General features: G+C 34.9%; 1 protein-coding gene across 3 annotated transcripts in view; it reads right to left on the bottom strand.

Moving 5' to 3' along the window:
• The window catches only part of SPAG6 (sperm associated antigen 6), a 55,354-nt gene that overhangs the window by 15,605 nt on the left and 12,891 nt on the right, over positions 1-26,858 (bottom strand). For 2 of the 3 annotated variants that reach the window (XM_015585606.1, XM_006907003.1), the window contains 6 exons: positions 22,495-22,661; positions 18,906-19,089; positions 5,498-5,703; positions 4,469-4,642; positions 3,167-3,319; positions 546-737 (listed from right to left, as the gene is read on the bottom strand). In XM_015585606.1, the coding sequence (XP_015441092.1) occupies positions 546-737; positions 3,167-3,319; positions 4,469-4,642; positions 5,498-5,703; positions 18,906-19,089; positions 22,495-22,661 (1,076 nt within the window). Of the gene's footprint in view, positions 1-545; positions 738-3,166; positions 3,320-4,468; positions 4,643-5,497; positions 5,704-18,905; positions 19,090-22,494; positions 22,662-25,944; positions 25,997-26,858 lie in introns of those variants that run through there. The other variant, XM_025043484.1, reaches the window with a different exon arrangement.

The raw sequence follows: 26,858 nt of genomic DNA, 5'->3' as shown, positions 1-26,858 counted from the left end.
AACAACTCATCCTACTTTATGTTTTATGAATCAGACATTTAGTAGCTAGTAATATATTTTTAGAAAGTTTGATTTTTTAAAAAATGCATATTTAAAAATGTTTACTTCAGTGAATCTTATGGACATTTTAAGGAACAAATATTAGACATATAATTAAAAGCCCAGGCAGATGTGGAGTGAGGAGAGGTAGATCATAGCTTCAGGAATACCCTCTACTCAGTTATATTTGACATCCCATTCTAATTCCAAAATTCTATTCTTCATTCCTGTTCTATAAGAAAAGTTGACAGGAATGTAGCAGGCGACATCTGTCTTACAAACTGCGCCTGCAGAGAACTTTCTGTAAAATGTACTGTTCATTTTCAGAGACAAGGATAACTCATTTTCAAAGAAGTCACCTCAGTTCTTCAGGTAAATTTGTATCTCTTAACTCATAAAAACAATATTGTCCATAATGAAAATTAAAACATTTTAAATTACGTATTTTTAAGAATGAGTCAAAATCTAACAAATCTTTATAAAACAGTTAAAAATTAAGTGCTTACTTTTACTTGAAGATCCTCAGAGCTTTCTGCTGACATGTACAAAGAAAGCAGAACTGGCAAAGTATTTGTCACTGCGACAGCCCGTGCATGCTCTGGAGTGTGTCTCCCAATCTGTCCCAAGGCCCAAGCAGCAGCAGCCTTAATATGATCTTCTGGTTCTTCTGACAAGCAGACTGACAACTGGGGCACACCCTGCAGCGTTGATCAAAAGAGCAAGTGTATGAAACTAGAGCAGGATTAAAGAGTCTTCCATGTCTCTCAAACGTTAGAAGAAATCATTTTGGCCTTGATCCTTTTTTTCCTAAATGGTTCAATAAATAAGCACATCACAGGGGCTATCATTTTTCAAGTCGATAAAATGACTAGAACTAATTTACTTTAATTATCTGTAACAATCCAGCTAAACTAAGACTATTTCTGCTAGACTTTCCCAAATCGAGAGAGAGGCATTTAACCAAACAACAGACGCCACAAACTAGTATTTAGGCAAAACCAGATTCCACTGTGACAAATCAAAAATGCTTAGGATTTTAAAACCTTTAATTTTCCTTTGTTAAAAGAGTAAATTTAGAAACCTTTTTAAATTTCCTTTTTACTAAGTAGAATAGATCTGAGAACAAAATAACTCCTATAGATCCAACATCAAATTAATAATATGAGCAAGAATTCTATTTACATAACTTTTATATGAAATATATTCACTAAAATCTTTCTTGAAAGAGTAAATAAATTTCCATGAATTTTAGTTAACTTTTAAATGATAGTTTTGCCCATTTTAACATGATTGAATGTCAAAGTGGAAATGATTACTTTTGTAACACAGCACTTACTTATATTTTGCACTGTAGACTTCAATTTTATCTAAATAACTGAAACAGAAGTAACTAAAGGGCCTCAAATACATCACAATTTATACATCCGAAGAAGAAGCAAATAGCCAAGTTAAATTATAATTCCAGATTCTGTATAATTTTCTAACTAATTTGAGACTATAGTTACTATCACCTTAAATTTAGTACCACAAAAGTCAATGTCACATCGTCATGCTACCATAGCAAAGGCCAGATGATCATATACACTTTTTTGTCCCTCAACCTTTAAATTTGGTTATTAAGACCAATTTCCTGAAGAGACCTGCCATATTTCTTCATTGGCTTCTTTTTTACAACTAAAAATGTGTGTCTGCCAATACAAAAGGTCAGACCTGTCTTTAGAATGAGGCAACTTTCCAGAACGTCCGTATTCTGAGACATATCAAGATTGAAGAAGCAGGAGGAAAAGCAGCCTCCTCCACCCGGACCCTCCAACCTCTGACTTACAGGCCTCAGCTGTTATGAATACCACGTGAGACAAGGAGCACGAATGTGCTTTGAAGATGTGCTTAGAGTACTGTGTGGGGAAAAGAAAGTACTGTGCGGTTTGCCTCAGACTGCTGCTGCCACCTTGATCTTCAACTAACTGAGCGACAACTAGGTGGGAGAGGCCAGCAGCAACACTGCACCAAAGGAGGGGAGAGCCTCCTGGTTGGTTTGGGGAGGGAATATAGGAAGCAAAAGCAACTCTTTCTTCTTTCATCATTCTTCCTATGTGCAAGCCTTCTGATGATCCATAAAAGAACCAAGAATCAAAACTCCCGGGGACATCCCCACGGCGACCCTTCAGAAAGCAGCACCACTGCTCTGGTGGCTATCACAGTCTCTGGTAATAGAAGAACAAAAGGAAAAGCATGGGATAAAAAGCTGGAGAAGCAAAGAACTATCAAGGAATAGGTAGGAAATAAAGATCTGAGGCTCCTTTTTATTCTAAGGATTAGCAAAGGCTAAAAAAAAAAAAAGTTCCACACTTCCGTGTAACATACAGTAACAGGTTTTCTATGCTGGTAAGAAACCCGCATTCTAGAGGGTTGCTAGAGACACTAAGCACATAGCCTCTGAAGTGTACTTCAGGAGATCAATATACTCATTTAACCAATATTTTTTGAGCACCTACTATGTGCCAGGGCTACACTGTATGAAGGGTTAATATTAAGTTGTAAATTGAGGTGAGACCAAATCCCCAGAGCGAGAACGCAAAATATTGCTGTCTGACATGCACTACGACATGTAGGATTGCCTGCATCTGAAAAGAGAAATCGAAAGCTAAAGAAGAGAAAGTGGACAAAAAGGGATGCCCTCGTCATTGTCATCTCCTACCCAAACTACAGGAAAGGGAGAATGGAGAGATCCGTGAGAACAGCGAAAACAACTACCGAGCATGTCTTCTATAACAATTGTCTTTAATCAAAGTACGCTTTACATGTTTGTAAATGTGTACAGTCAACCCTTCAAGATACAAATACATTGAATATTTTAATACAGATAATACTAACATGCAGAGGTACTGATACTTTGTTGATATTAAATACTAAGTAAAACTTTAAACTGCAGCAAAGTAAACTTTACTTCAATAGCATTGCTCTCAGAAACTTCCTAATTAGCCTTGAAAACAAGCTGAAAAATTCTTCAGGTTTCTTTCACTCCAGTCAGTTATAGTCTATACTCTATGGGAGAGTATTCATCTGTGGTTCTGTCTTAGAATCTATCTCACTGCAATAACGAGAAGAAAACGGAACAGGAACAAACCTTGGAAATGATCACCGCCATTGCCAGGTTCTCAGAATGAGCCGCCACGTAGCCAAGCATCATGATGCCAGGCAGCCTGATGTTGCCTTTGCAGGACCCAAGGCAGTCAATCACGGCAGCAACGCCCCCTGCGTTAACTATCAACTGGGAAAGCTGAGAGAGAAGGAGAACTGGTCATTGTGACCGTGAAGCATAAGATGATCTTTAAACATTACTTTAGTGCTGCCAAACTTTTTTACCTGGGACCTAAACACATCTGGTAAAATTTGAAATATGGTTTAGCGAAATTACTATACTTAATAAAGAAATATATAAACATAATAATTCTGCCATTTCGAATGTACGAATATACTCAGTGTTTCAATTTTTCGTGCATCAATGGTACAACTTTTACCCCTATTATAATGGATGTCAGAATTCCTCATCTAGACATGATGCCTAGGACTAGTTCATAACTAGCTAACTAGTGAAAGCCCCAAGCACAATGTGTGAATATGAAGGAGATTAATCATTGAATGTTGAAAGACAATGTGGGACTCGAAATATTCTAGCCTAATTATCCCTGTTTGCAAGCAGTGATTACTAGCTGATTACCCTTCAATCATGAAAAATCTCAACCAAGTAAAGATGTTAGGTGAAATAAAGAATGAGGACTTTAAAGTTTAGTGAAATAAAACTGATCAGCCAAAATACACACAGAAAATATATACAACTTCAAAATCCACCCAGGCTTCTTTCATCACTGTTCCTTTGGCATCTAAGCACTCAGAGCGGGAACCACCATGTAAGAGCTACTGCTAGAGCGGGGGACTGGTGGTCTCTCACCATGCCCAGCTGACCTAAAATGACAAAAAGGACAAAGCCCCCCAGTCCTCATGATCTAGAAACGGAATGCTGAAGACGATTAAAAACCGAGATTTCAGTCTCAAACTCCATGGTTATAACCTGGTGGTTCTCAAGGGGAAGGCATTTTTGTCCCCTGGGAAACAGTTGGCAATGCATGGAGACACTTTTGATTGTCATGATTTGGGGACGGGTGCTACTGGCATCTAGTGGGCAAAGACCAAGGATGCTGCTACATATCCATCTTACGGTGTCCAGGACGACCCCCTACAACAAAGAATTATCTAACCCAAATGTCCATAGTTCTCAGGATGAGAAACCCTGATCTAACCAGATCATGCAGTAGAGTACTTGGGTCCTGTATACACATTTATGTTTTACTTAAAAACAAAAATTAGTATTATTGTATTTAAAGGTTTTGGGGGTTTTTTGTTGTTGTTGTTGTTGTTGTTGTTTTACCTCAGGTGTATGTTTTGCAATCTCTCTAATTAAAGTAGAAGCATTTTTCTTCACGTATTCGTCTTTGTCCTTCAGACAGGTAAGTACAACTGGAAAAATCTCTGCTTCAACTACCATTTCTGCCAGATCCACAGAATGTTTTGCAACCTGACTGAGCGCTGAAAGGACTTGACGCTGTTAAGCAAAAAAAAACAAAATAAAAAACATTACGTAGAGTCCACTGTGGAGTTCAGATATAATTTAAAGGGCTTTATACATAGTCAATTTTTTTTTATAAAAAGAGAAAAACAATTGCATACCTAATATAACCTAAGATTTCTGAAGTCTCAAGACTTTTACATCCTAGCCTTATACCTAAATACTCTACTTAAATGCTCTGATTTCCAAATTAAATGTCTTAGCTTCTATGTACTATTTAAATCTCTATCCCAAATGATCAAAGATGAATACTGCTTCTTAATTATGTAATACTTAAATTGTTAATTTACAATACATGTGGTAATGTAGCACAAAAAAGATCAAGCAGAACTAACATCTTATTTTGGGCATGATGAATGACAACATTTCAAAGAACTTTCCATTGCTTAGTTAATATTAACAATTTAAAAACCTTGTAGGATATAACTATTAGAATACAAAAGTATAATTGGTGATTGTTAACTGAAAATCAGATTTTAGAAAGCTATAAAAAAAGACTAAATATGATTTTCATAAGAAATTTAAATAGTGTGAGCTAGAAAATCATTAGTCCCTTCCTACCCTAAGATTCGAAATCATTATGTGATTCCTGATTTTAATGATTAACGTTAATACTGAGGCTACTTCTAATTCTTAGCATTACACATATTTTCCCCAGTCATGTCTTACAGCATAATTTTCACATATTAAAAGACCAAATACATAATATAGTGACATGTTTTCAATGATAATTTACTAATTATTTTTAAATGTATAATATTAATCTATGCACATTTCCATTTTCTTAGATTAACAGAAGACTGGTTTGTGTTTTAACTTATTTTTAAATACCTTCAATTTAGCATCAGGGTTCAGGATCATCTGGGCTAAGTGAGCAATAGCTCCTGCATCCACTACTGTCTGTGCTAACTCCGGAGAATGCTTTGAAATATCACTAAGGGCCGAAGCAGCAATCCTTTTCAAAGCAATTTCTGGCTCCTGGATACAGAGCACTAAAAGAGGAACCGCTCCCGCATCCACCACAGCTTGTGACAGTTCTGTGGGTCCAAGAAAAGTAATTAAGTGAGTATGGGTGACTGACCCTTGTGCAAGCCATTTTTCACCCTGACAGATACAGCAAAGAAAAAAGGGGAGGGTGTACTTCACTGTCTCGACATCTGCATTTCAAATCAGCTTTCCTGGTTTCATAAACCATGTGGACCAATCCCAAGCTGAAAAGAATACAGGTCAATAGATGGACCTCCATTTACATGAACACATTTGAGGTAGATTAGGCTGAAATGGCTTGTTATTCTTTTTTTTTTTTTTTTTTAAGAGCGTAAGCAGATGTCAGCTGTTTAAGCTCTGACAATTCTGCACTTCTCAATAGGCAAGCATTTTATGCATGGTTTACAATAACAGAGAAAATTAAAGTACCAAAAATTTACCAACCACACTAATTAGGCAGTATTTTGTGCTATTTACATGAGTAAACATTAACACGAATCTTGTGCCAATAATGTTGATTTTTAAATTCCTTTCATCTTATAGGACTTTCAAAAGATTTTTTAAATTTTTATACAAAATAAAAAGGTACATTTTTATTGTACATATAAAAACATTTTCAAAAATGAGATCTATGACTGAACGACATATTTTAATATATATAAATGTTAATGTTTAAATAAAGGAATAAATTTATCAACCATTTTACATGTCAGAAATAAACATCTTTTGAATATACATGTGATTTACTTGTGTGCCCAAAAATAACAGCTATAAAAATAAAACATTTTAAGTTATAGATAATGAGAGACAGGCTGGCAGACCCATATAATATATATATAAAAAATATATTTTGAAAAGCATTAAACACAATACATAGTTACAGATTCTACTTTCATTGTATTCATGGCCTCTCTTACTGAATCACACATACCCATTTCTATAATCTCTTCCTTTCAAATTATGTTCTCATTTGCCTAGATTTGTAGTGCCCTGACAATTTATGTCTTAAGAACCAAACTATCTCTACAGCTTATCACTTAAAGTCTTTAAAGAAAATGTGGTGTTAACTTTTTCAAAAAATTGATAATATCACATTTTCTAACAGGAAATAATGTTAGACTATACAGATTAGCATCCAATATTTGTTTTCCTTAAATTATTATAATTATTTAGAGGTCCCAATATTATGTAAACATCTCATTCATTCTATCATTAACCAAGTATTAATGAAATGTTATTATGTGCCAGACACTTTCAAATCTGATGCAGATGACAGGCTTCTACAAATTAATACTACATTTATTAGCAAATGTGTTTCAATTTTTAAATCTAGTGTGAAATATGAAAATAGTTTTAAAAAGAAAAAAAAAAGACAACAACAGCAACAGACAACAGACTAGAATATCAACAGTTTCCTCAGAAGCACCTCTGCGATTCTACCTCAATTGCCTGAAGACCAACAAGACAGCAGGTAAAACAGGAAACAGGAGATCACTGGTTCTCTCTCTTCCCCAACCCCATCCAAGGGAAATGAAAGAAACATAAAGCATGATATTATATGTAATTTCTAGATATAATTTTCATATGTTACGTTAATTGACATATTGATTTGGTCCAGCCCAAAGTACACAGGTGTTGTATGGTAACATCAGTGTTATATGTACATATCTAAAGCAGCATCTAGAATATATGTAGTGGGCTGAGCATTTTGCTTCAAGAGAGTTTAAGGGTTAGTTCATCTATTTATGTATTATCACTTTTATAAATAGTTTATAAGAGTAAAGAATATGTAGTAAACTATAACTATTTAAGAGTACTATTAACAAAAAATTGTCTCTTTAAAAAACAATCTGTTTTCTTTGTAATCCCCACACATTTTATTCTTCCATTGAATAGCAGACTGCCATATCCTCTTTTCCCTGAACTCCAGAATGTTAACAACGAAGCAAATTCTGTTCTTCTAACTTGTTACACTATCCTACCCTAACCTGTTTTCTGTTCTCTCTGGAGTAGTGATGTTAAATGTGGGGAAAGCTGGGGATGGCTCTGGAGAAAGATTTGCCACGAAGGTAACGAAGTTCCCAAAGTCGTGGCCTGGGCGGAGCCATTTTGTACTTGTGATTTCATGTACTTAGCGTATCTAAATTTATACTGTCCTATGAAGCTGGCATCTGCTCTTGGGTGGCACATATTTTTTAAATGATATTGTTCTACTATCCTCATACATATACACTAGGTATAAGAGTGTAGTATATATAGGTAAGGATACAATATAGGCGTAAATAATGCACAACATACTGTATTACACATACCACAGGCTAACTCTTTCAGTCTACCTCTGTCACTACTCTTTCTCCTATAGCATCTCTTTCTCCTCTTCCCTACCAATGCTTCCTCTGGCATTTCTGTGCCTCTGACTGTTGGTGTCAACCCAATAGCCTTTGCCAGCCATGGATGGGCTCGTGAACCAATCCTGGCCAATGGGACCTGAGTAGAAGTCAGCTAAAACCATCTGTGAGAGGCTTTCCTCTGTCATAAACAGAAATATACAGGAGGAAACACTGCCTCATCTTTGCTGGACATGGTCATGTCTGCAAATGACATCTGGAACTCCTACATCCATCTTGCTACTATAACAGAAGAAATCACCAATATGCTGAGGATGGCTGAGTACAGAAAATGAAAAACATCTGGGTCGTCCATGACACTGTTCAGCTGCATAACCGGCTTTGGAGATGCCCTGACTCTGAACTTTGCGTCATGTGAAATAAAAAAGTGTCTTTATGGTTTAAGCCACTTGTAGTTGATATTCTGTAACTTACAGCCAAAAGCATCCTGATGTAACTCTGTCCTCTCGTGTGCTCAGTGTATGGGCATACTTTCCTCTCTCTAGTCACTGAGAGTTCGTTAAACGCTTACTACATGCTAGAAATTTGGCTAGATGTTGGGGAGCAGAATAGAGTAAAACACTGTTCTGTTCTAGAAGACTTTGCTCAGGGTGAATATACAAACAGACCACTCACTAGAAGTACGGAGCGGAGCTAGGAGTCACGTCTGAGGAGTGTCTGGTGAAAATGTATGCAGGGGCGCCATTTCAGGCAGTTTTTCCCACCTTACTTACTTGTCCCTTTTTCTATTTTTCCTGTACTTTCCTACTCTAAAAGAAGGAGTAATAATCAAAACACATACAAAATTCTGATACATTTAAAAATCACATCTCCTAGGGGAAATTTCAAGAGTTCATATTAAAATTCTAATTTTGAAATGAGCTTTGATTCAATTAATTATCATGCTTATGAAATCAAAGATTGATATGTACAGACTTAGATGTTCATCAAAGGTTTGAAAAAAAAGCAGGGAGCCAAGGAATTTATCTTTCATATCTTTGAAAAGATTTTAGCCTTGTTTTAAATTTTAAGTGGATCTTCAAAAAAGATAATTTTTTAAAAATACACCTTCTATTGTGCAACAAGTGACATGATCATATACTGTTAATAAGCAAGATTAGAAGTATTTGTGCCAAGAAAAATGCAGAGAAAAAAGGCTATACGATATACCAACATATTAACAGGATTTGTCACTATTGGGTTGATGGTACTATTAGTGACATTTTCCTTTTCTATTTGCCAAATTGTCTTCAATATGATTATATATTTCTAAAAAGTAAAAGAAATATGAATATGTCTCCTTTAAAGAAAATATTAGGAAAGGGTGTATAAGTATTCTTTGAAGAATTACTAATATACACTAGAAATATTATCTATTGGCTTTTTCACACTTTCCCTCTTGCCTTAATCCATGCCCTTATTATGTTTAAGTTAAAGCATTACATTTTTTTAATGTTAAGGGTTATGCTTCATTTTTAACAATTTTTTAGATTACAAATTGTCAGAATAAACTATTAATGGCATCTTCTTTATTCATAAATAATAATAAAAGCCATTTGTTGCATACATGTAGACGATTGAATATACAGTCCTCAGATTTGATGGTCAGCTATCTTCAGTAAAGGAGTAACTAGTTCTATTGGGCCTCACAAATAGCTCGTTGTCCAATGGAGGAACTGAGGCAGCCTCCTCTGTGCTGGTGGGGTCGTCCCATCATACTTCTCTCTGCCTCTCAGTTTTTCCGTGGTTCTTTCTAATAACATTTATGAGGCCTATGTGCATGCAATTCTTTGAATATTAAGAACGTGAAAAATTTGGGTGACAGCTTGCTTCTCACACAGCTGCTTTTTCTTAGGAATTTTATTCTATGCTTTTCTCAGGACTTGGGCTTTTGTTTTTGTTTTTGTTTTTTGGAGGGGCAGGGGAGTAGGCGTGGTCTTAACAAAATAAAGACTTGAAGTGCTCTCTCACTAACATTAAGATGTGAAGCGTTACTGTTTAAATGCATCAAAATCTTCAATTTAGCATAATCAAAAAAAGCTCAGTATAACTTTAGATTTAATTTTAAAACAGAGAGAGACATGGATAAAAGGGTGGACTTCTAAGATCAATATTGTTTATAAAATTAATGCTATCTAAAGCTGATGAATGGAATGTTAGAAATGATTTCACGCTGACTTGAAGAACGCACACAGAAATGCCCAGCAGAGTATAATAGGCTTGACTGTAACAGGTAAAACTAGGGAAATGAGGCAAAAGTAATTTTGCTTTAATAGTGCTCACAACAGCCTCAACCCCGCCTCTTAACTGTTATTTATGGCTAATTGTTTGTGTAGCTCTGGAGTGGTAAACTGAAATGTCTCACGAGGCCCAGGCAAACAAGTAGAATAAGTGAAGCCAAAGGGTGTAAGAAAAATACCCAGTGGGAGACCAGCAGTAAACCGGAAACGCGTAGGCACCAGCTACAAACAGCAGTTAATCGGCCTCAGCCCAGTATGGCCGCGTAGGGATATAGGCCTACTGTTGTCAGACCTTTTGATTTTTAAAAAGAAGCCAGAAGTCTGATTTTTAATGTGAAGTGGCACGATTTTTAAGGTAGGCAACTTTTTTTTTTTTTTTTTTTTTAAGAACGCTGTGCGAGACAATATACTGCAGGCCAAATAAAATGCATCCATCTGTGGGCCAGCTCCTGCCTACAGCCGCCATTTTACAACTTGGGCTTAAACCTCGCACCTTCTAAAACGGCCTGTGCTGGGGGTCGGGGGAGGGCTTCCTGGGTACGGAAGGGTGATGATGCTCTGTCCACCTTTAATTCTTGCACTCATGTTTTTGAGTCATAAAGGAAAAATTCACTCGAGTGGTTATATAAGAAAATTCTGGGGAGAATTCTGAGAATTTGAGGAAAAACTTAAAGATTAATGTAAACATGATACCTAATTTTTCTGTTCACGATGGAACTGTAGGAGAAAATGTCAGCAAAACTAATTTATCCATCATGAGAACTCATAAAAAGTACTCAAAACGAAGAGACTCTCCAAAAAATAAATAAAGGAAGGAAGTGTGTGTTTAGCACACTAATTCAAAAATAATCAGGCAAATCAAACACCTCAGGAATTCTAATTTTGTTTAACTTTATTGCTTTTTAATTTGTTTTTTTCCAACACTTGTTTTAACTCACTATTCCTAAACCCTACAAAAAGTTATTTTATTTGTTTCATTAAAAAAATTTTTAAAAATGAATCATTATTTCTTTGCACTTAGGTGGCCCTGTTTATCAGTTTAAAAATAGGCAGGTTTTGCTTCCAGCTATAATATATGTAGCTATGTCACTTCAAAACCTTTTTAAAATAAAGCAGGTTAAAATATACTTAAAATCTAGCTACCACTTATGATGTTAATCCTATGTTGTAAAAATCAGTCACCCCATTCAACCACATTTTTCATGATTTGGAGAAATTATAGTCAAAACAAATATGGTGTTGCAATTGCCAAAAGTGGTTATACACTGACCATACTCTAGTATAATTTTAGGAATGTCACTTCCAAAGTAGAAGTAATTTGTACAGATTTTTGTCTAACCCAACTGTTTACAGCTGGTTTAGTTATCTATTCCTATGTAACAAATCACAGCCAACTTAGCTGCTTAAAATAGGAAAGAAACATTTTATCATTTCATAGTTTCTATAGGTCGGGAATCTGGGACCACGACCTCTCACTAGGCTGAAATTGACATGGGGCTGTCATTATCTGAGGCTCGACTGGGTCTAGAAGATCTACTTCCAAGCTCACTCACCTAATTGCTGGGAAGCTCAAGTCTTGCTGGTTGTTGGAGATCTCAGTTCCTCACCGTATGGGCCTTTCCATAGGCTGCTTAAGTGTCATCCTGTCATAGCAGCTAGCCTTCCCCAGAGCAAGTAATGAGAAAGCAGGATGGGAGGAGGGGAAAGAGAGAAAGGGACCCTATGACAGAAGCCTCAATCTTTTATAGCTGGTCATCTATTCTTAGATGTGGCATACCATCATTTCTGCTGTATTCTAGTGGTCACACAGACCAATGTTGGAGGGGACTATACGAGGGTGTGAATACCAGAACCTAGGATCTTTGAGGGGCACCTTGGGGGCTAGCCTCTACGGGTCACACATACATACATACATACATACACACATACATACATAACTTCACAGGTTATACAAACATGCATACATATGTGTATGTGCACATGTGTGTATTTGCTTAAGATAGAAGCCCAGAGGTGAAATTACTGAAGGGAAGAATGTAGACATTTTTGAGGTTCTTGATATTTGTAGATTAAACCACATGAAACCGCTGTTTTTGTTAAGTCGAAACCAGTCAAACATAGGTAATTTCATGTAGGTCAACCTAATATGCACTGCAATATTGTTTCCCAAAGGGGATGTATCAGCATATGTCCCCATCGACCATGTATGAGGCTGGCAGTTTGGCCATTTACCTTATAAAGTTTATTTTAACTCTTACATCAAGTAAGTGATTGCCTGAAGTCAAATCATTATTTATTTCTCCCCAAATGGCATTTTTAGTTCCATATTCCTTAACTTACTGCATTCTACAGTTGGGCTACATGAATATTAGGTTTGATATTTTGGGACCACGGCATTGCCACTATATTGCCTTTTAACAAATAACTACAAAGCGCAGGCACAGTAATTCTCAATCAGTGCTGTCCACTAGGAACATGAGCCACATATAGAATTTAAAATTTTCTAGAAGCCACACTTAAAAATAGGCAAAATCAATTTTAATAATATACACCATTTAACAACACATACAAAATATTATAATTTCAACATGCAATTAATATTTTAAAATTTTAATGAGATAGCTCACATTCTTTTGTCATACAAGTCTGAGAAATGCAGTGTATGTTTTGCACTTAAAGCGTGTCTTGATTCATCTGCCTATTTTCATTGGAAATACTCAATCTCTATTTAGATTTCAAAAGTTTACAGTTGAAAAAATAGATTCACATATCCAAGTTGTTCCAATCCTGCCTAATAGTGTTCCAATAATTGATTACCAATTTTAAATGTATATTAATTAAAAGTAAATGCAATTAAAGACTCAGTTCCTCAGATGCACTAGGCACAATTCAAGTATGCAATAGTAACGTGTGACCAATGGCTACCACATTGGTAAAACTGTGGTGTGAAATCAAAGGAGATACAGAGAAATAGTCTAGGACTAGTAATAGAATAATGACACAAATGGTTAAATAGCTACAGTTAATACCTCTTCAAGGCCAAAGCTCCTTTCTTGAGCAGAATGCTTTGATGCAATTAACTTATACTACATTTTTATAGCAAGCTGGTTCATTCATCTAAAACCACAGATAAGAGCAAAGTAAGCCCCCAAAATTAACTGTACAAAAATTATCAGATAACATGGTAAATATACAGCAACTATTTTCCTGTCAACTGTGAATTTAAAAATTTATGGTAAGATAAGATGAACATGACTTATTTCAAAGTACAATTCTTATGCTAACAAAGTCCTAAGCTTTTAATAGCTAAATTCTCTTCTAGATGTTTGTGAAATACTTAATTGGAGTACTTTCAAATTTCAGTGAAGTACGCTATAGTTAGGACTTATACACTAGTGACTGAAAAATAAACCAGTTCGAGAAACAATTTTGTTCAGACTCAAAAATATGTTATGATGAACTGTTCAGACTTGATTTACAAAACCACTAGGATATAAACACTCTGTTCTTTATCCACTCAGCACATAGACATTTAGTGACATTTCTTGCACAGGTATTTGCATAAAACGGAAAACAAGGCCTCAGACTAAAAGAACATTAGGTGCCATCAGGTATAGGAAATATTGTGTGGGGTAGAGGGCTAAGTGTCTCGAATACTTTTGATGATTGCAATGATGATGATAAATTGTTTGCTAGCCTCATACAAAGTTTTCGGTCTCAGTGACTTAGGGATCTAAGATTACAGAATTATATTTTATTGTTCCATATTCTGATTTTTTTAAATGCCAAAAAAAATACCTCTCAGAAAATTTTATTAACCAGGAGTTTGTAACTTTAAAAATCACAAATAAAAATATAGAAAAATTCACAACATTTTTTTTTTACTAGCATACAAACTAACCCTAAAAATGACTAACAAATTAGGTAAGTACTGAGTAAAGTTATCATTAAAATGTTATTTTGTGTAACACATTTGGCTTCTATGCCCAAAGAACACAGAAGAGACATTTATTTTTCACTTTATCTTTTTTCACCAACACCTATATAAATAGAAGAATATTTACAGAAATAAATTTTAGGATCAAACTAGGTATAATCTCATATATATCACCTGCCTCCATGCTTGTTTCTCAACCCCTCCAAGATAAATAAGTTATAAAAAGAAAAAGATGATACAGAAATCAACATTATCTACAGGCATCTACAAAGACAGTTACCTGTAGGGCTTTTAAAATAGTTTGTCATTTCCAGGCTCTAGTCTCCTTCTCCTGTCCATCCTCACTCAAAGACATACAATACAAAATCCCTAGTTAACTTAGGTATTTGTCACTAACATGTGAATTTTTTTAGCCAATTACTGCTTCCTAAGCCTGTTCCACACAATTTAGGTTATAGGAGTGGTATGGAAAGAATATTTATAAAAATTCAGAATTTTAAAATTATTTTCTCCTTTAATCATTTCATCATTCTATACTAGGAAGAAAATAATCAGGCCGCCAGCTCTGTCTGGATTCATTCATCACGTTATCTATTTAATAAATAGGATACACTCTACTAAATGTTTCTACAGCTTCCAAGTCAGCCAGTTCCTAGAAGCACTACTCATCTTTGGCCACTGCAATTTCATCTCCTAACTGCTACTAAGCTGGAATGGAAATTTCTCACTTGATTTAGGTCCTAAGGACATAAATCAGGTCTATAGGAGAAAGAATAGTCACACATGTGGAAACCAGCCATCAGGGATTAAAAACAGAGGTATCTGGCAAGACTTTCAAATACAGGGAGATTAAAACGAAGAATGATGAGCTCTTATACACTTTCCTTTCTCACACTATAAGGATGAAAAATCTCTAAAAGGTTTTGAGTCATTGCCAAGTGGTTCCACCATAAAGTACTGAATGACCAGAATACATCCTTTAACCTCTCTACTTCAGTTTCCTCATCTATAATATGACAATTATATTAATAACTAAAATGTTTTTTAGAACACCTAGTCAAATGCATTCCTCTTTGCCAGGCTTGATAACAGCCCAAATTGACAAGAGGTCCAGTTCACAAGAGACAGCATTTTTAGTTAAAGCTCCCAAACTAAACACTTAAAACTTATTCTGAGCCCGAATATGGAAGGCCATTCTCACAAAACACTGACGTGGCTCCTCCCTCCTCACACTTCCGGCCAGGCTATTGCCGGCACCTCGGTCTCAAGTATTCTAATTGCCGCCACACTCCTGACCCAAGTTCATTGGAAGCTCCACAGAGCTGCTGTGCTACAGACCAGGCAAGAGAGAGGCCGCGGGTGGGAGCCGGGTAGCAGGGCTCAGGGCAGGTCGAAGCGGCTTCCTGGCCCCTCCCAGGGGAAGCGCGGTGGCTCCTTCTGCCTCGCCCCTCAACCGCCAGCCCGCCCAGGCTCCTTGCCTCACCACCTGTATCTCCACGAGCAAGCCTAGTCTGGAGAAATAGTGAGAGATTGGACATTGATTAAGTAATATATGTTAATATATGCAGAGTGGGAGAGTGTGGCAAGACGAGAAACAACCAACCTGAGAAGAGTTCGACCTCAGCCTTCATCAAGGAGTAGGAAAAAATATAAAGAAATAACTTATTTATCTTCAAAGTGAAAGGTACATATTATCAAGTGTATTCAATACATGGTGATCCAGTCATAGAAAATTAATGACACAATCAATAGAGTTTAAAAAAAGAACAAAAAAACAAACAAAAAAAAAACACCATTTCTAGTTGTTGGCTGCCAGTCCTCTTTGATTATCTCTAAATTACTTTAAAATCTACATATAGAAGTAACTTTTAGAAATTGTGGTGTTTAAATAAGAAAAAATCAAATGATGCCCAATGGTTTCTCTCTTCTATTTGTATACTTACTTTATTTTTAGAAATAAAAATACACAAAATCTTTTCCTTCTAGTGCCCTTAAAGGTACACTTTATTTCTTTTGCATGTCCATTTAAGGTTTACATTCTTAAACTGTCTAATCAAACATTTTACTACTAATACCAAGAAGAAAACACTAAATGAATGTCTTCCCATTAATCTCGATACATCCCATTTTGGGGAAATCATAGAGAAAGAAATCAAGTTATTTGGAAGTAAATCCTCTATTTTCACTGATATTCAGGATGCAAATGATGACTTCTCTTATTGCTTACTAGGTAACAATTCTCTTCTGAGAAATCTAAGCAGTAATCTCTTCTGGGAACTTCTGAGTCCCAGCCCCTAAGTATAGTGAAATATTAAAATTACAGTGGGAATTCCACATGGGAGCCAGATTATAGCAAAAAATTGAAGTGGCATCCCAAAGACAGAGCCTATTCATGAACTATTATCATTTAGCCTCAGACTCAACAGAAGAGAAGTTTGGAAGGGCCTTCTATGGGTACCTGCCTGAGAATGTATCTGTGTGGTTGTCCTTGAAGCTCTTTTGCATTAACCTTTGAAATACTCATGTTACAATCTGTTTGCCATAAAGTCTTCTGACATAAAAAAAAAAAAAAGATACATTCAAGTAGTTTCCCCATGATAGCCAGCTTCTGATTTAAAACATTGCCTTAGTTTTCTCAATCAACACATCTTAAGCAACAGCCTATCAAGAAAAAAAAAAAAAAGAAGAACAAGAACCTATCTGGAAAACCAAAATCCAGATGTTAACGAAATAATTTAATGTACTAATTCAGAACCATTCTAAACATGACAATAGTTTTCTTAATTTATTTTTGTATCATTTTATTTCCCTTTTGTCTCTAATAGTTTTACCATTTTGAAAACCAAATTAAACATAACTATGGGAGACTTTCTCACTGTTTCTGTTTTGAATTTCTTCAATATTCTTTCAGGAATTATTGAGTAAAGCCATATGGTACAGTGGTTAACATGGGCTTTGGAATCAGACAGATTTAGACCCAAATTCCAGTTCTACTTCAGGTATCCTCTCAAGGTTCCACCCCCTTCCTATGTTTAACAGGGATAGTAATACCTACCCTAAGGGTAGCACAATCAAAATGAGGTAATGTATCTGAAGCATACTGCACAGAGCCAGGCACCTAGTAATTACTCAATGAATGGTAGCTATTATTTTATACATATATGCACATTGAAAAATCTGGAAAACGAAGAAAAAAATCCTTAATTCTATCACCCTAGTAATACAAACACATGTCTCTTTGTAATTTATATCTACATAAAAACTTACATTATTACAATTGTAATATACAATTTTGTCTGTTTTTTTTACCTTATAAACACTTTTCCATGTTGCCATGTAGGATGCATAATTACCTTTTTAGTTTGTTGAATGAAATTCCGTGAAGTAAACTATCATAATTTAACCTCTAAATTCCTGCCATATGTTTGAGGTTTTTTGGTATTACAAATAATGCTACAATAACATTTGCATGAATATAATTTTTCATTCTGTGGAATTCGTTCTTTAGGATGAATTCCCAAAGCAGGCTTTTTGGCATAACCATGGACTCTTTCATGACTTAGTTTTACCAGACTACGTTCGACAGGATTATACAATTTGTGGTGTCTCCACCAATGGGCATAAACATCATCATGTCCTCTCCAACCTTCAGTATTAATACTAATATCTTTCATTTATTGAATATTTACCATGTGCCAAACACCGGTCGAAGTGCTTCACATATATCATCTCATCATCCTCACAACAAATCCCTGAAGTAGCTACTTTTGGTTATCCTCTTTTTACAGATAAGGAAGTTAATGTTCAGAAAGTTTAAAAGCCGTGTCCAGTGTCACATAGCAGCTAAGTGGTAGAACCTGGACTCAAACTCAACCTGTCTAATGCTCTAAACCACTTGGCTAGATTTCTGCTTTACTCTTTTCTTCCCAACTAGATGGGAAAACATATGTTCACTCATGTTTTAATATGCAATTCTTCATTACTACCGAAGTTGATCATTTTTACATATGTTTATTAAACTGTAAATTCTTATTGTGTTATTTGAGATTCATATTACTTAGCAATTTCTGTAAAGTGGTGGGGGCACCTGTATTCCCTATGTACTTATCACTAAGTGGGTGTGTCAGCATAACCTTTGCACAAGGGGTCCAGGTCCCTTCTTGATGACTTCACTGAACTGTCATTGTCAGTTTATAAGACAAGGTGCTATTTCTCTTTCTCCTCTTCCTGCCCAATATGCTCTGAGTACAAATACGTTCTAGAAAGTTATCATGTCCATATCTTTTCAATATTACTATTCATATGATATGGCCCCTGGCTAGTTTGGAACACCTTATTACAAGTAAGAGTGGAGACCCAATGTACCCTGAGGGGTGACAAACTAAAATAATTTCTTAACTGAACCATTTACCGAGGTCTTTGAGAACTAATCAATATCTCATTTGCCCCATTCTCCCCATTTCTCTTTCTGTCTTCAAATTTCTCTTTGGCTAAAGAGAAAAGATAAAGACTGAAATGTATAGGTTTTTGTAAATTTATGATCCAAACAACTTAGCCATCGTTCAAACTTTATCTCTGATAATATATATAAACATCATGAAAACCTCACTTATGATTTACTAAGCAAAACCAGATTTACCTAATAAATCTAAACTTAAATAATCTTATGTTAAAATACGCTCCGTTACCTGCATTATGTCTTGCAATATATCCAAGTGCCCAGGCTGCAGCCTCCTTGACTCCAGGGTCAAAATCTTCCAAGCATATCACCAGCGTATCCAGTGCTCCACAATCGACTATGGCCTGAGCTAGTTGAGGGGAATGTTTACCAACTGCTCGTAACACAAAGGCAGCTGCTTTCTTGTAAAAACGCTACAAGGATAAAATAGATAAAAACTCAAAGTGAGTTGAGCACTTATATAACCCAAAGTTAAAATAGACGAAAACCAATGTAAAAATGACATTACTATAATAAACCTCAACAGCGTTTAAATACAAAAGATGAAAAACATCCTGCAAAATCTTTTGCAATTTTTGCAAAAGCAATTCCCCATTGCTTCTGGCCAGTAACTGAACAATGTAAGTCTTATATTTCATTTTGAATGTTTTATTCTAAAACACGCATTTACAAAATAAAATATTATATTTCCTACAAATTTATAAAATAATGAGATTTTATGTATCTGCATTCACTGAAAGGTATTTGTTTGACCCATGGGAACTCTTAGATTGTTAGCATGTGCAACAAAATTGTCAGCTGACAAATCCGTTTCCTTTATTTGCCCTCAGTCTCTAAGCATGGTAGGCCTTTCGTGACCTCAACTAATCTTTCTGGTGTCCTAAGTTATCCTGAAATAACAACCATGTTTTGAGATGCACTTACCAATCATTGGATAAACATGAAGGCAAAACATTTATAATACATTTTAAAACTTTTCCTGGCAAATAAACTAGCCAAACAATGGGATATGTTATTTATCTTATTTTCAGAAATGCTTTTTTAAAAAGGTAAATACATATGACTTACCATTATGTGAATTTTAAGTAATGCTTCATATTTACAATATTATATATATAAATTTATCAGATTAAGAAATAAAACTGAGAGACAATTTTATTAAATAGCTAACAATATTAAATGTTTAGGAAGTATTTAGCTATAACACTACCTGTGGTTTTATGGTTCATATAATGACACAGTAATGGTCTCCTAACTCTTCCTTTTATTAATAGAACTCAGTTAATCCCCTATTTTAGATTTTAAGTTTCTATTTCTTTACAGTGACTACTAAAATATGATTGGGTGACTATAACACCTGTTTTGAAAGCATTATATTTACTTAGGCTAAAATATTAAGCTACAATAAAAATTATAGAAGAGAAAAAATACATCAAGTATATTTTTAACCTATTAAATCCCAAAACTTGGTATGTATTGATAGTATAAGAAATATGCCATGCTGCTAGTCATGATATTTTGATTTTATATATTTTTTTAGTTTCTTAAATGTAACATAGAGATATTAACATATTTGTCGTAAAGTCTAATTTTATATGTCAGTAACCAAATATCTACTAATTTATTGTAAAAATTAAAATAGAATTTAAAGTAGCCTTCCAAGATTATTTTCTTATAATTGTAGAAAAATAATAATGATGCATTTCTTGTCATTACCTTAAGCTAATTTGACTTTTTATATTGCAGAATTTTCGAATTCACAGACAATTTATTGGGCATCAATAGTCACTACTAACTACAGTGCCTATAATTCACACTTTCTGAACTCATTCCCCCTTTCTCCTAATTTCCACTTCCCCGAATTCCTCTCTTCTTTCCCATTCCTCACCAAAAGAACTTCCTTAAAAGCAAAAGCAAAACCAGAATTGTACCTCATTAAAAGAGATGAAGTCTCCTGTGAGAAATGAGTAAAAGGACTAGTAGGTGAAGGAGACAGAAGCTTGTGAATAATGCTTCACATTCTCGCTTTCTCCTCACTTTTCTGCCCTACTATTTTTTGTCTCTATACAACTAGTAGACGTTCATTGACAGTTAGAAAACTTCTAGAGAACCTTCTATGTGGAATATCAAAACACGAACTCTGCCCTCAAAGGAGCTAAGAGTCCAGGAAGAAGAAAGTCTACCAGTATTTGATGATAGAAGGAACACCTACAAGAAAAATAAAATTTCTGTGACTCCTCATAGAGATAAAAGTCATGAGTAAATGACTCTCTAATCTATAAAATAAGGCACATTTGTAAACAATTAGGATTTGTGGGGTATTTTAAATTCTGCTAAAATACACATAACATAAAATTTTTCATTTTCATCAAAGTATACAATTCGGTGGCATTTAGCGCATTTACAATGTCGTGCAACCATCACCTGTCTAGTTCCAGAATATTTTTCTCACCCCATATGTGTTGAGCAGCCACTCCTCACTCCCCTCTCCCCCATCCCTGGGCAATCACCAATCTGTTACTATCTCTATGGATTTGCATATTCTGGATATTTCATAGAAATGGAATCATACAGTATGTAGCCTTTGTGTCTGGCTTCTTTCTCTTAGCATAACATTTTCAAGGTTCATCCACTTTGTAGGATTATCAGTATTTCATCCTTTTTATGACTGATAATACTCCATTGTGTATATATATAACATTGTGTTTACTCAGTCATTCTTTTGGTTATTGTGAATAATTCTGGTATGAACATTTGTGTACAAGTTTTGTTTGAACACCTGTTTTCAGGTCTTTTGGTGATATAACTAGGGGTAGAATTGCTGTGTCATCTGGTAATTATGTTTAACTTCCTGAGGAACTGCCAAGCTGTTCCACAGCAGCTGCACCATTTTACACTCCTACCAGCAACGTATGAGGGGGGTCCAATTTCTCTGCATCTTCACTAACACTTATTATTTTCCTTTTTTTGTTTTTTATTATGGCCATCCTTAGTAAGCAAAGTGCTATCTCATTGTGGCGTTTATTTGCATTTCCAAATGACTAATGTTTCTTGGCCATATGTACATCTTCTTTGGATAACTGTCTATTCGATTCCTTTGCCTATTTTTAATTGGATTGTCTGTCCTTTGGTCGCACAACTAGGAATTAATTTGAAAGATGTATCAAGAAAGATATATCACTAGGTTATGATAAACTAGCAGAACAGAATGAACAGTCCAAGACTCTAGCAATGGGAAGGTCCCTAACTATTGTTACGTGGCACTGCACAGAAACAGGTGGGACCAGACAGGAGGGGAAAGCTGGGGCACTCTTAGATGGCCTTTAAAGTGGCTAACATGCTTGCACACTTGGTTAGAATGCTTTATCAAACCTTCCCTTACACTCATTCTCCTTCCTGTTGGAGAATTTCTCTTGCTTTAGAGCTGTTTCTTACAGTTGCCATTAACCAGGTTTCACTTGTATATAGAGATTGCTGAAAACAGCTTTTTGTTTGCCTAGGGCTTCATATACCTTTCTAAGACTGATCCTGTAATGAATACTCCCAAAACACAGAAATACTGCTCTATGCATAATTCCGTTAACATTTTTTAATCTATTTTCTCCTTATAGTAACAATAATGGAAAAAAAAAACCCACTACATACCAACCCCAAAGTAGAATACCCGAAAGATATTATATGTAGTTCAAAGAATTGAAGATGTATTAACATCTTAATAATTCTAATGCCTACAAGCTTGCAACTGTATCCAAAATATCAAATTTTTAAAAATCCGAAACAAAACAAAAAACATACGACATATATTTTTTAAATCTTACATTCTGTTCTGCCAGTGAATAAACAAGCTGTGGAAGAATGTCGCCCTTCACAACCGCTTCTGCTAGGTCATCGTTGTAATTAGCCAATCTCCCAAGAGCCAAAGCAGCAGTCTGTTGAATTGTTGGGACCACATCCAGAAGAAGAGGTCTCAGCAAAGACATTACACCTGAGTTAAATTATGAAAGACAGAAATCAGCAAAATTTAAATTAAAAAGTGAACATACAATTCGGCATACATATAGGTAAGAAAATTAAGGGGAAAATCAGTGAAAAAAAAAATTATCCACTGAAAACAAATGGGATATTTAGAAGCATACAACTGGCCAAGATTCAGAATAACACAAACTGTAATTATCAAAGAAGCAGTATAACATGAAAATAAGAAAGGCTCTGGGGTCGGATAAAAGTTTAGATCCCTGATTTGGCAAACACTAGCTGTGTGACCTAACAGGGCTGTCCTGAGGAACGCAGAGAAGGGTCGCGAAGCGCATGGCTAATGCCCAGGACGCGGAAGGGTGGAGGGGGCAGCGAGGATAGAGTTCCCCACCAGCCTTTGCAAATCCTGTCTTTCAGGGCTCAGTTCACACCCTTTTCTCTCAATGAAGTCTTGTGTTTGGTCTTCCCTCTGATTCCAAGTGAACTTGGAGTTTATTGCAGAAATTTTATCAGGATACATCTCAGAGCCCAGGGAGCTAAGAAGAGCATTTGGCTAGGACCTCGCATTCATGAAGGGCCGCAAATCAGATTTCTGACATTATCTCCAAATAAATAAATTCGTTGAGATAAGGAAGTAAATCGTATTACTAGCTCTCATAATATTCACTCTAGGTTTGACTACATAGCAGGTATATCATTATCACAACAAAAATAATAAAAGTAGCTTATATTTATGGAGCGCTTATACACATACATTGTTTTAAGGACTTATTTTCCATATTAATTCAGTGAGCTCTCATAACAAATCTATGAAGTAGGCCCTATTATTATATCTCTTTTATAAATGAGAAAATGGAGGTTGAAAAAGTTTAAGGAAATCATCATGCAACTAATAAATGATGGAGCAAGGTTAGAAATTCTGACATTACTGATAATTGCTAAATAAATAATATGTGTTAAAAATCGAGGTGAGAAAAGGGAGACGAATAATAATTGCATTTTGGTCATTTTATTGAATATTCCAACCCTTTATATTAACTTTGCCTTACTATAAAATAGTCCACTGCTATCTGTGCTTTAATGATGCTCTTTTAGTCTAAGGTTGATGGTGGCATCACAAGAAAGATGATGGCATGGCTCAAACTGGAATGAAGTGCCCCGTGACTTTCCAAACTTTACATGACTTACTTGTAAAGCTTATCCAATGTGATGTTATTACATATTTTCCATAAAAACATAACCCAGTGATCTATAAAGACAAGCATTACCAGTATTCTTTTATAATGTTATATCCAGAAACATTAAGTAGAATAAAAGGAAAACATTTATAATAACACTTAGGATTAGACAAAAATAAGATAAATAGTACTGCCAAATAACATAAACAGAGAATAATGATGCTTATCACAGATACATTTAATAATGTGGCTTTTCATAATTTAAAATTTCACTTAGTGATTATTTTTATGTTTAAGTTGGCTTGGTTGGATCATCTTATATGAGGCCACAGTGGCGAATTTGAACCCTACTCAGGCCAGTTAACTTTGCAGCCATGAAGCACTCCTTCTCATGCCCATGCCAAAGCTCCTGTTAGAGAAATCAACAAGTCTACACTCATACGTGCTGCTTTTATTATTATACTGTGTATAGAGATAATTTCTGAAGTACCTCACAACAAAAAGTTTAAAGCACAGAATAAGGTATTAGAATTACTACCAAAGTTAATATGGATTCTTTCTAGAAAGTTAGATTTAAAACAATTTGCCAATCTCTTCTAGATTTGTTTTTTTTTTTTTTAGTTTTTTAATTGTGGTAAATACACATAACATTTTAACCATTTTTAATGTGCAATTCTGAGGTATTAATTACATTTACAATGTTGTGTAATTATCATCACTGTCTAGGAATGGTTAAACGGTTCTACAAGGCTGCACCACTTTACATTCCCACCAGCAAAGTTCAAGGGTTCAAATTTCTCTACATCCTCACCAACTCTTATTTTCCTTTTTCTTTTTTTTTTTATTATAGCCATCTTAATAGCTGCGAAGTGGTTTCTCATTGTGGTTTTGATTTCATTTCCCTAGCACTAATGATGGTGAATGTCTTTTTCATGTGCTTATTGGCTATTTGTATATCTTCTTTGTTAAAATGTCTTTTTTTTTTTTTTTTGCTCATTTTTAAGTTGGGTTGTTATTTGTTGTTATTGTTGAATATAACTCGACACATGTAATCATAGGCATTATTTTAACTAAAATAAGTCAATACTTCAAAAAAAGAAAAGCTAAATTTGTTAACATATATTTAAAATTTTATAATAAATACATTAATGAGCCCAAGGCCAAAAACATAAAGTATAAGAAAAGGAATAGTTTTAAAAGAATCACAACTGTTTCATGTTGTTTTTTCTTGATGATTCCATTATTTCCTTTTTTTCTCACTGAAAAATTTATGTGAAGGAAGTGGCTTATTGCTTTTTGAAGTATAATTGGAAAATCAATCCATATTGGGGTATTTAACCTAGATATTTTGAATTAAAATCTCAAGAACTTAGAACTTTTATGTTAAGAATTTGAAGAGTGGATTCATCTGTCTAGGAGTATAATATTTAATTATAAGTGTTTATTATGGCATTTATGTAATATATCAAAAGTCTCTCAATTTTGGAAAATTTTAGTTTGTAATTTTAACAGTAAAATATTCTGCCTCCAAAAAGCTATTTTGCTTATCCATATACTCAAAGGAATTTTCTTCTTTATATATATTCTCCTCCATTTTGTTACTGAGTCTGGCCCAGGAAAAATAATGTAAATAAAATTACACACAATCCTTTCCTTCTATTTCCTTCTATATCCAAGGTAGGCGTCTACGCAAACACTCTACTCTATCATACTTTTCCTATATTCCTTAGTTCAGACAGTAGCATGAAGAGGATTTAGAAAAAAATTAAATCTCTGAACCTATAAAAGTAAAAGCAAAAGCCTCCATTTAAAATGTCTTTGTTTGAATAAGGTCATTCTTATTGAAGAAAATATTGCCCCAAATTTCTAGTCCTTGAATTGCCTCTTAGTGCTTCATAATCATTAGTCCCCAGGGACATGTTTTCATCTCTTACACAGATTAAGCATGGAGACTTTGTTATTCTAATTACAGGTTTGTCCTAAAAGTAGATAATGCAAAAAGAACTGAGAGAGGGAGAGACAGAGAGAGACAGAGACAGAGACAGAAAGGCAGATACAGAGACAGAGAGACAGAGAGAGGTAGTATATATAACATAAAAAGAAATTTCCCCTTACCTGCCCGTCCATTACGAATCCATAATGACTGATCCTTGGTGAGCGAATGCATGAAAATTTAGAGTCCATAAATTACAGCAGTCTGAACAGTTGCTACAATATCTGATACACAAGATCTCTAGGAGCAGCTAATGACTTCATTGAGATCCCCACTGAAGGAGACAATATGTACTATCTAATGATGTGAAACTATTTCTGAAATTTAACTTATAGAATGAATCTTTACAATGTTCCCCCTCCTCCAACTTTATAACTTTGAGTTCCTTTTCTATTTCTCTTGTTCCAGTGCCATACCGGAGACACTGCTGCTAATATTTACACTGCAATCCAGTTATGCCAAAAATAACCTTGCTTATCCTGTCCACAATCATTCATTCAAAAAACAGATCAAGGTTTACAAATGGCAAAGAATAAGACTACTCATGAGTTAAGGCAGTTCCTCTTCTCAAGAAACTAATAATCTAATGGAGGAGATTATACAATAGCCTGGAAAGAATCACAACTCTTTCCTTTAATTCCTTTTAATGCAACAGAGGCCTAATTACTTTGACTTTGCATGGCAATTCCATATATAAATAAATCAGGGAGAAAATGTCAAACATTTCCAAAGACAAAAATATCACCCATTCATTCTCATACTCTATGTATATAATTTATATACATATTATCTCAATCTTCTGTTTATAAAGATATTTAACATCTCAACTTTGTTTCTTTAAAACAAGTATCTGCACACAGTGGCCAGGACACGGAAACAACCAAAGTGTCCTACGATAGATGATTTGCTAAAGAAGCTGTGGTACATATATACAATGGAATATTACTCAGCCATAAGAAGAGATGAAATATAGCCATTTGCGACAACATGGATGGAACTTGAGATAATCATGCTAAGCGAAATAAGCCAGACAGAA

This window comes from Pteropus alecto, unplaced genomic scaffold (assembly GCF_000325575.1).
Source record: "Pteropus alecto unplaced genomic scaffold, ASM32557v1 scaffold11, whole genome shotgun sequence".
Classification (NCBI taxonomy): domain Eukaryota; kingdom Metazoa; phylum Chordata; class Mammalia; order Chiroptera; family Pteropodidae; genus Pteropus; species Pteropus alecto.
Note: the sequence above shows the minus strand (reverse complement) of the source record. Positions and strands in the feature narration are given on the sequence as shown.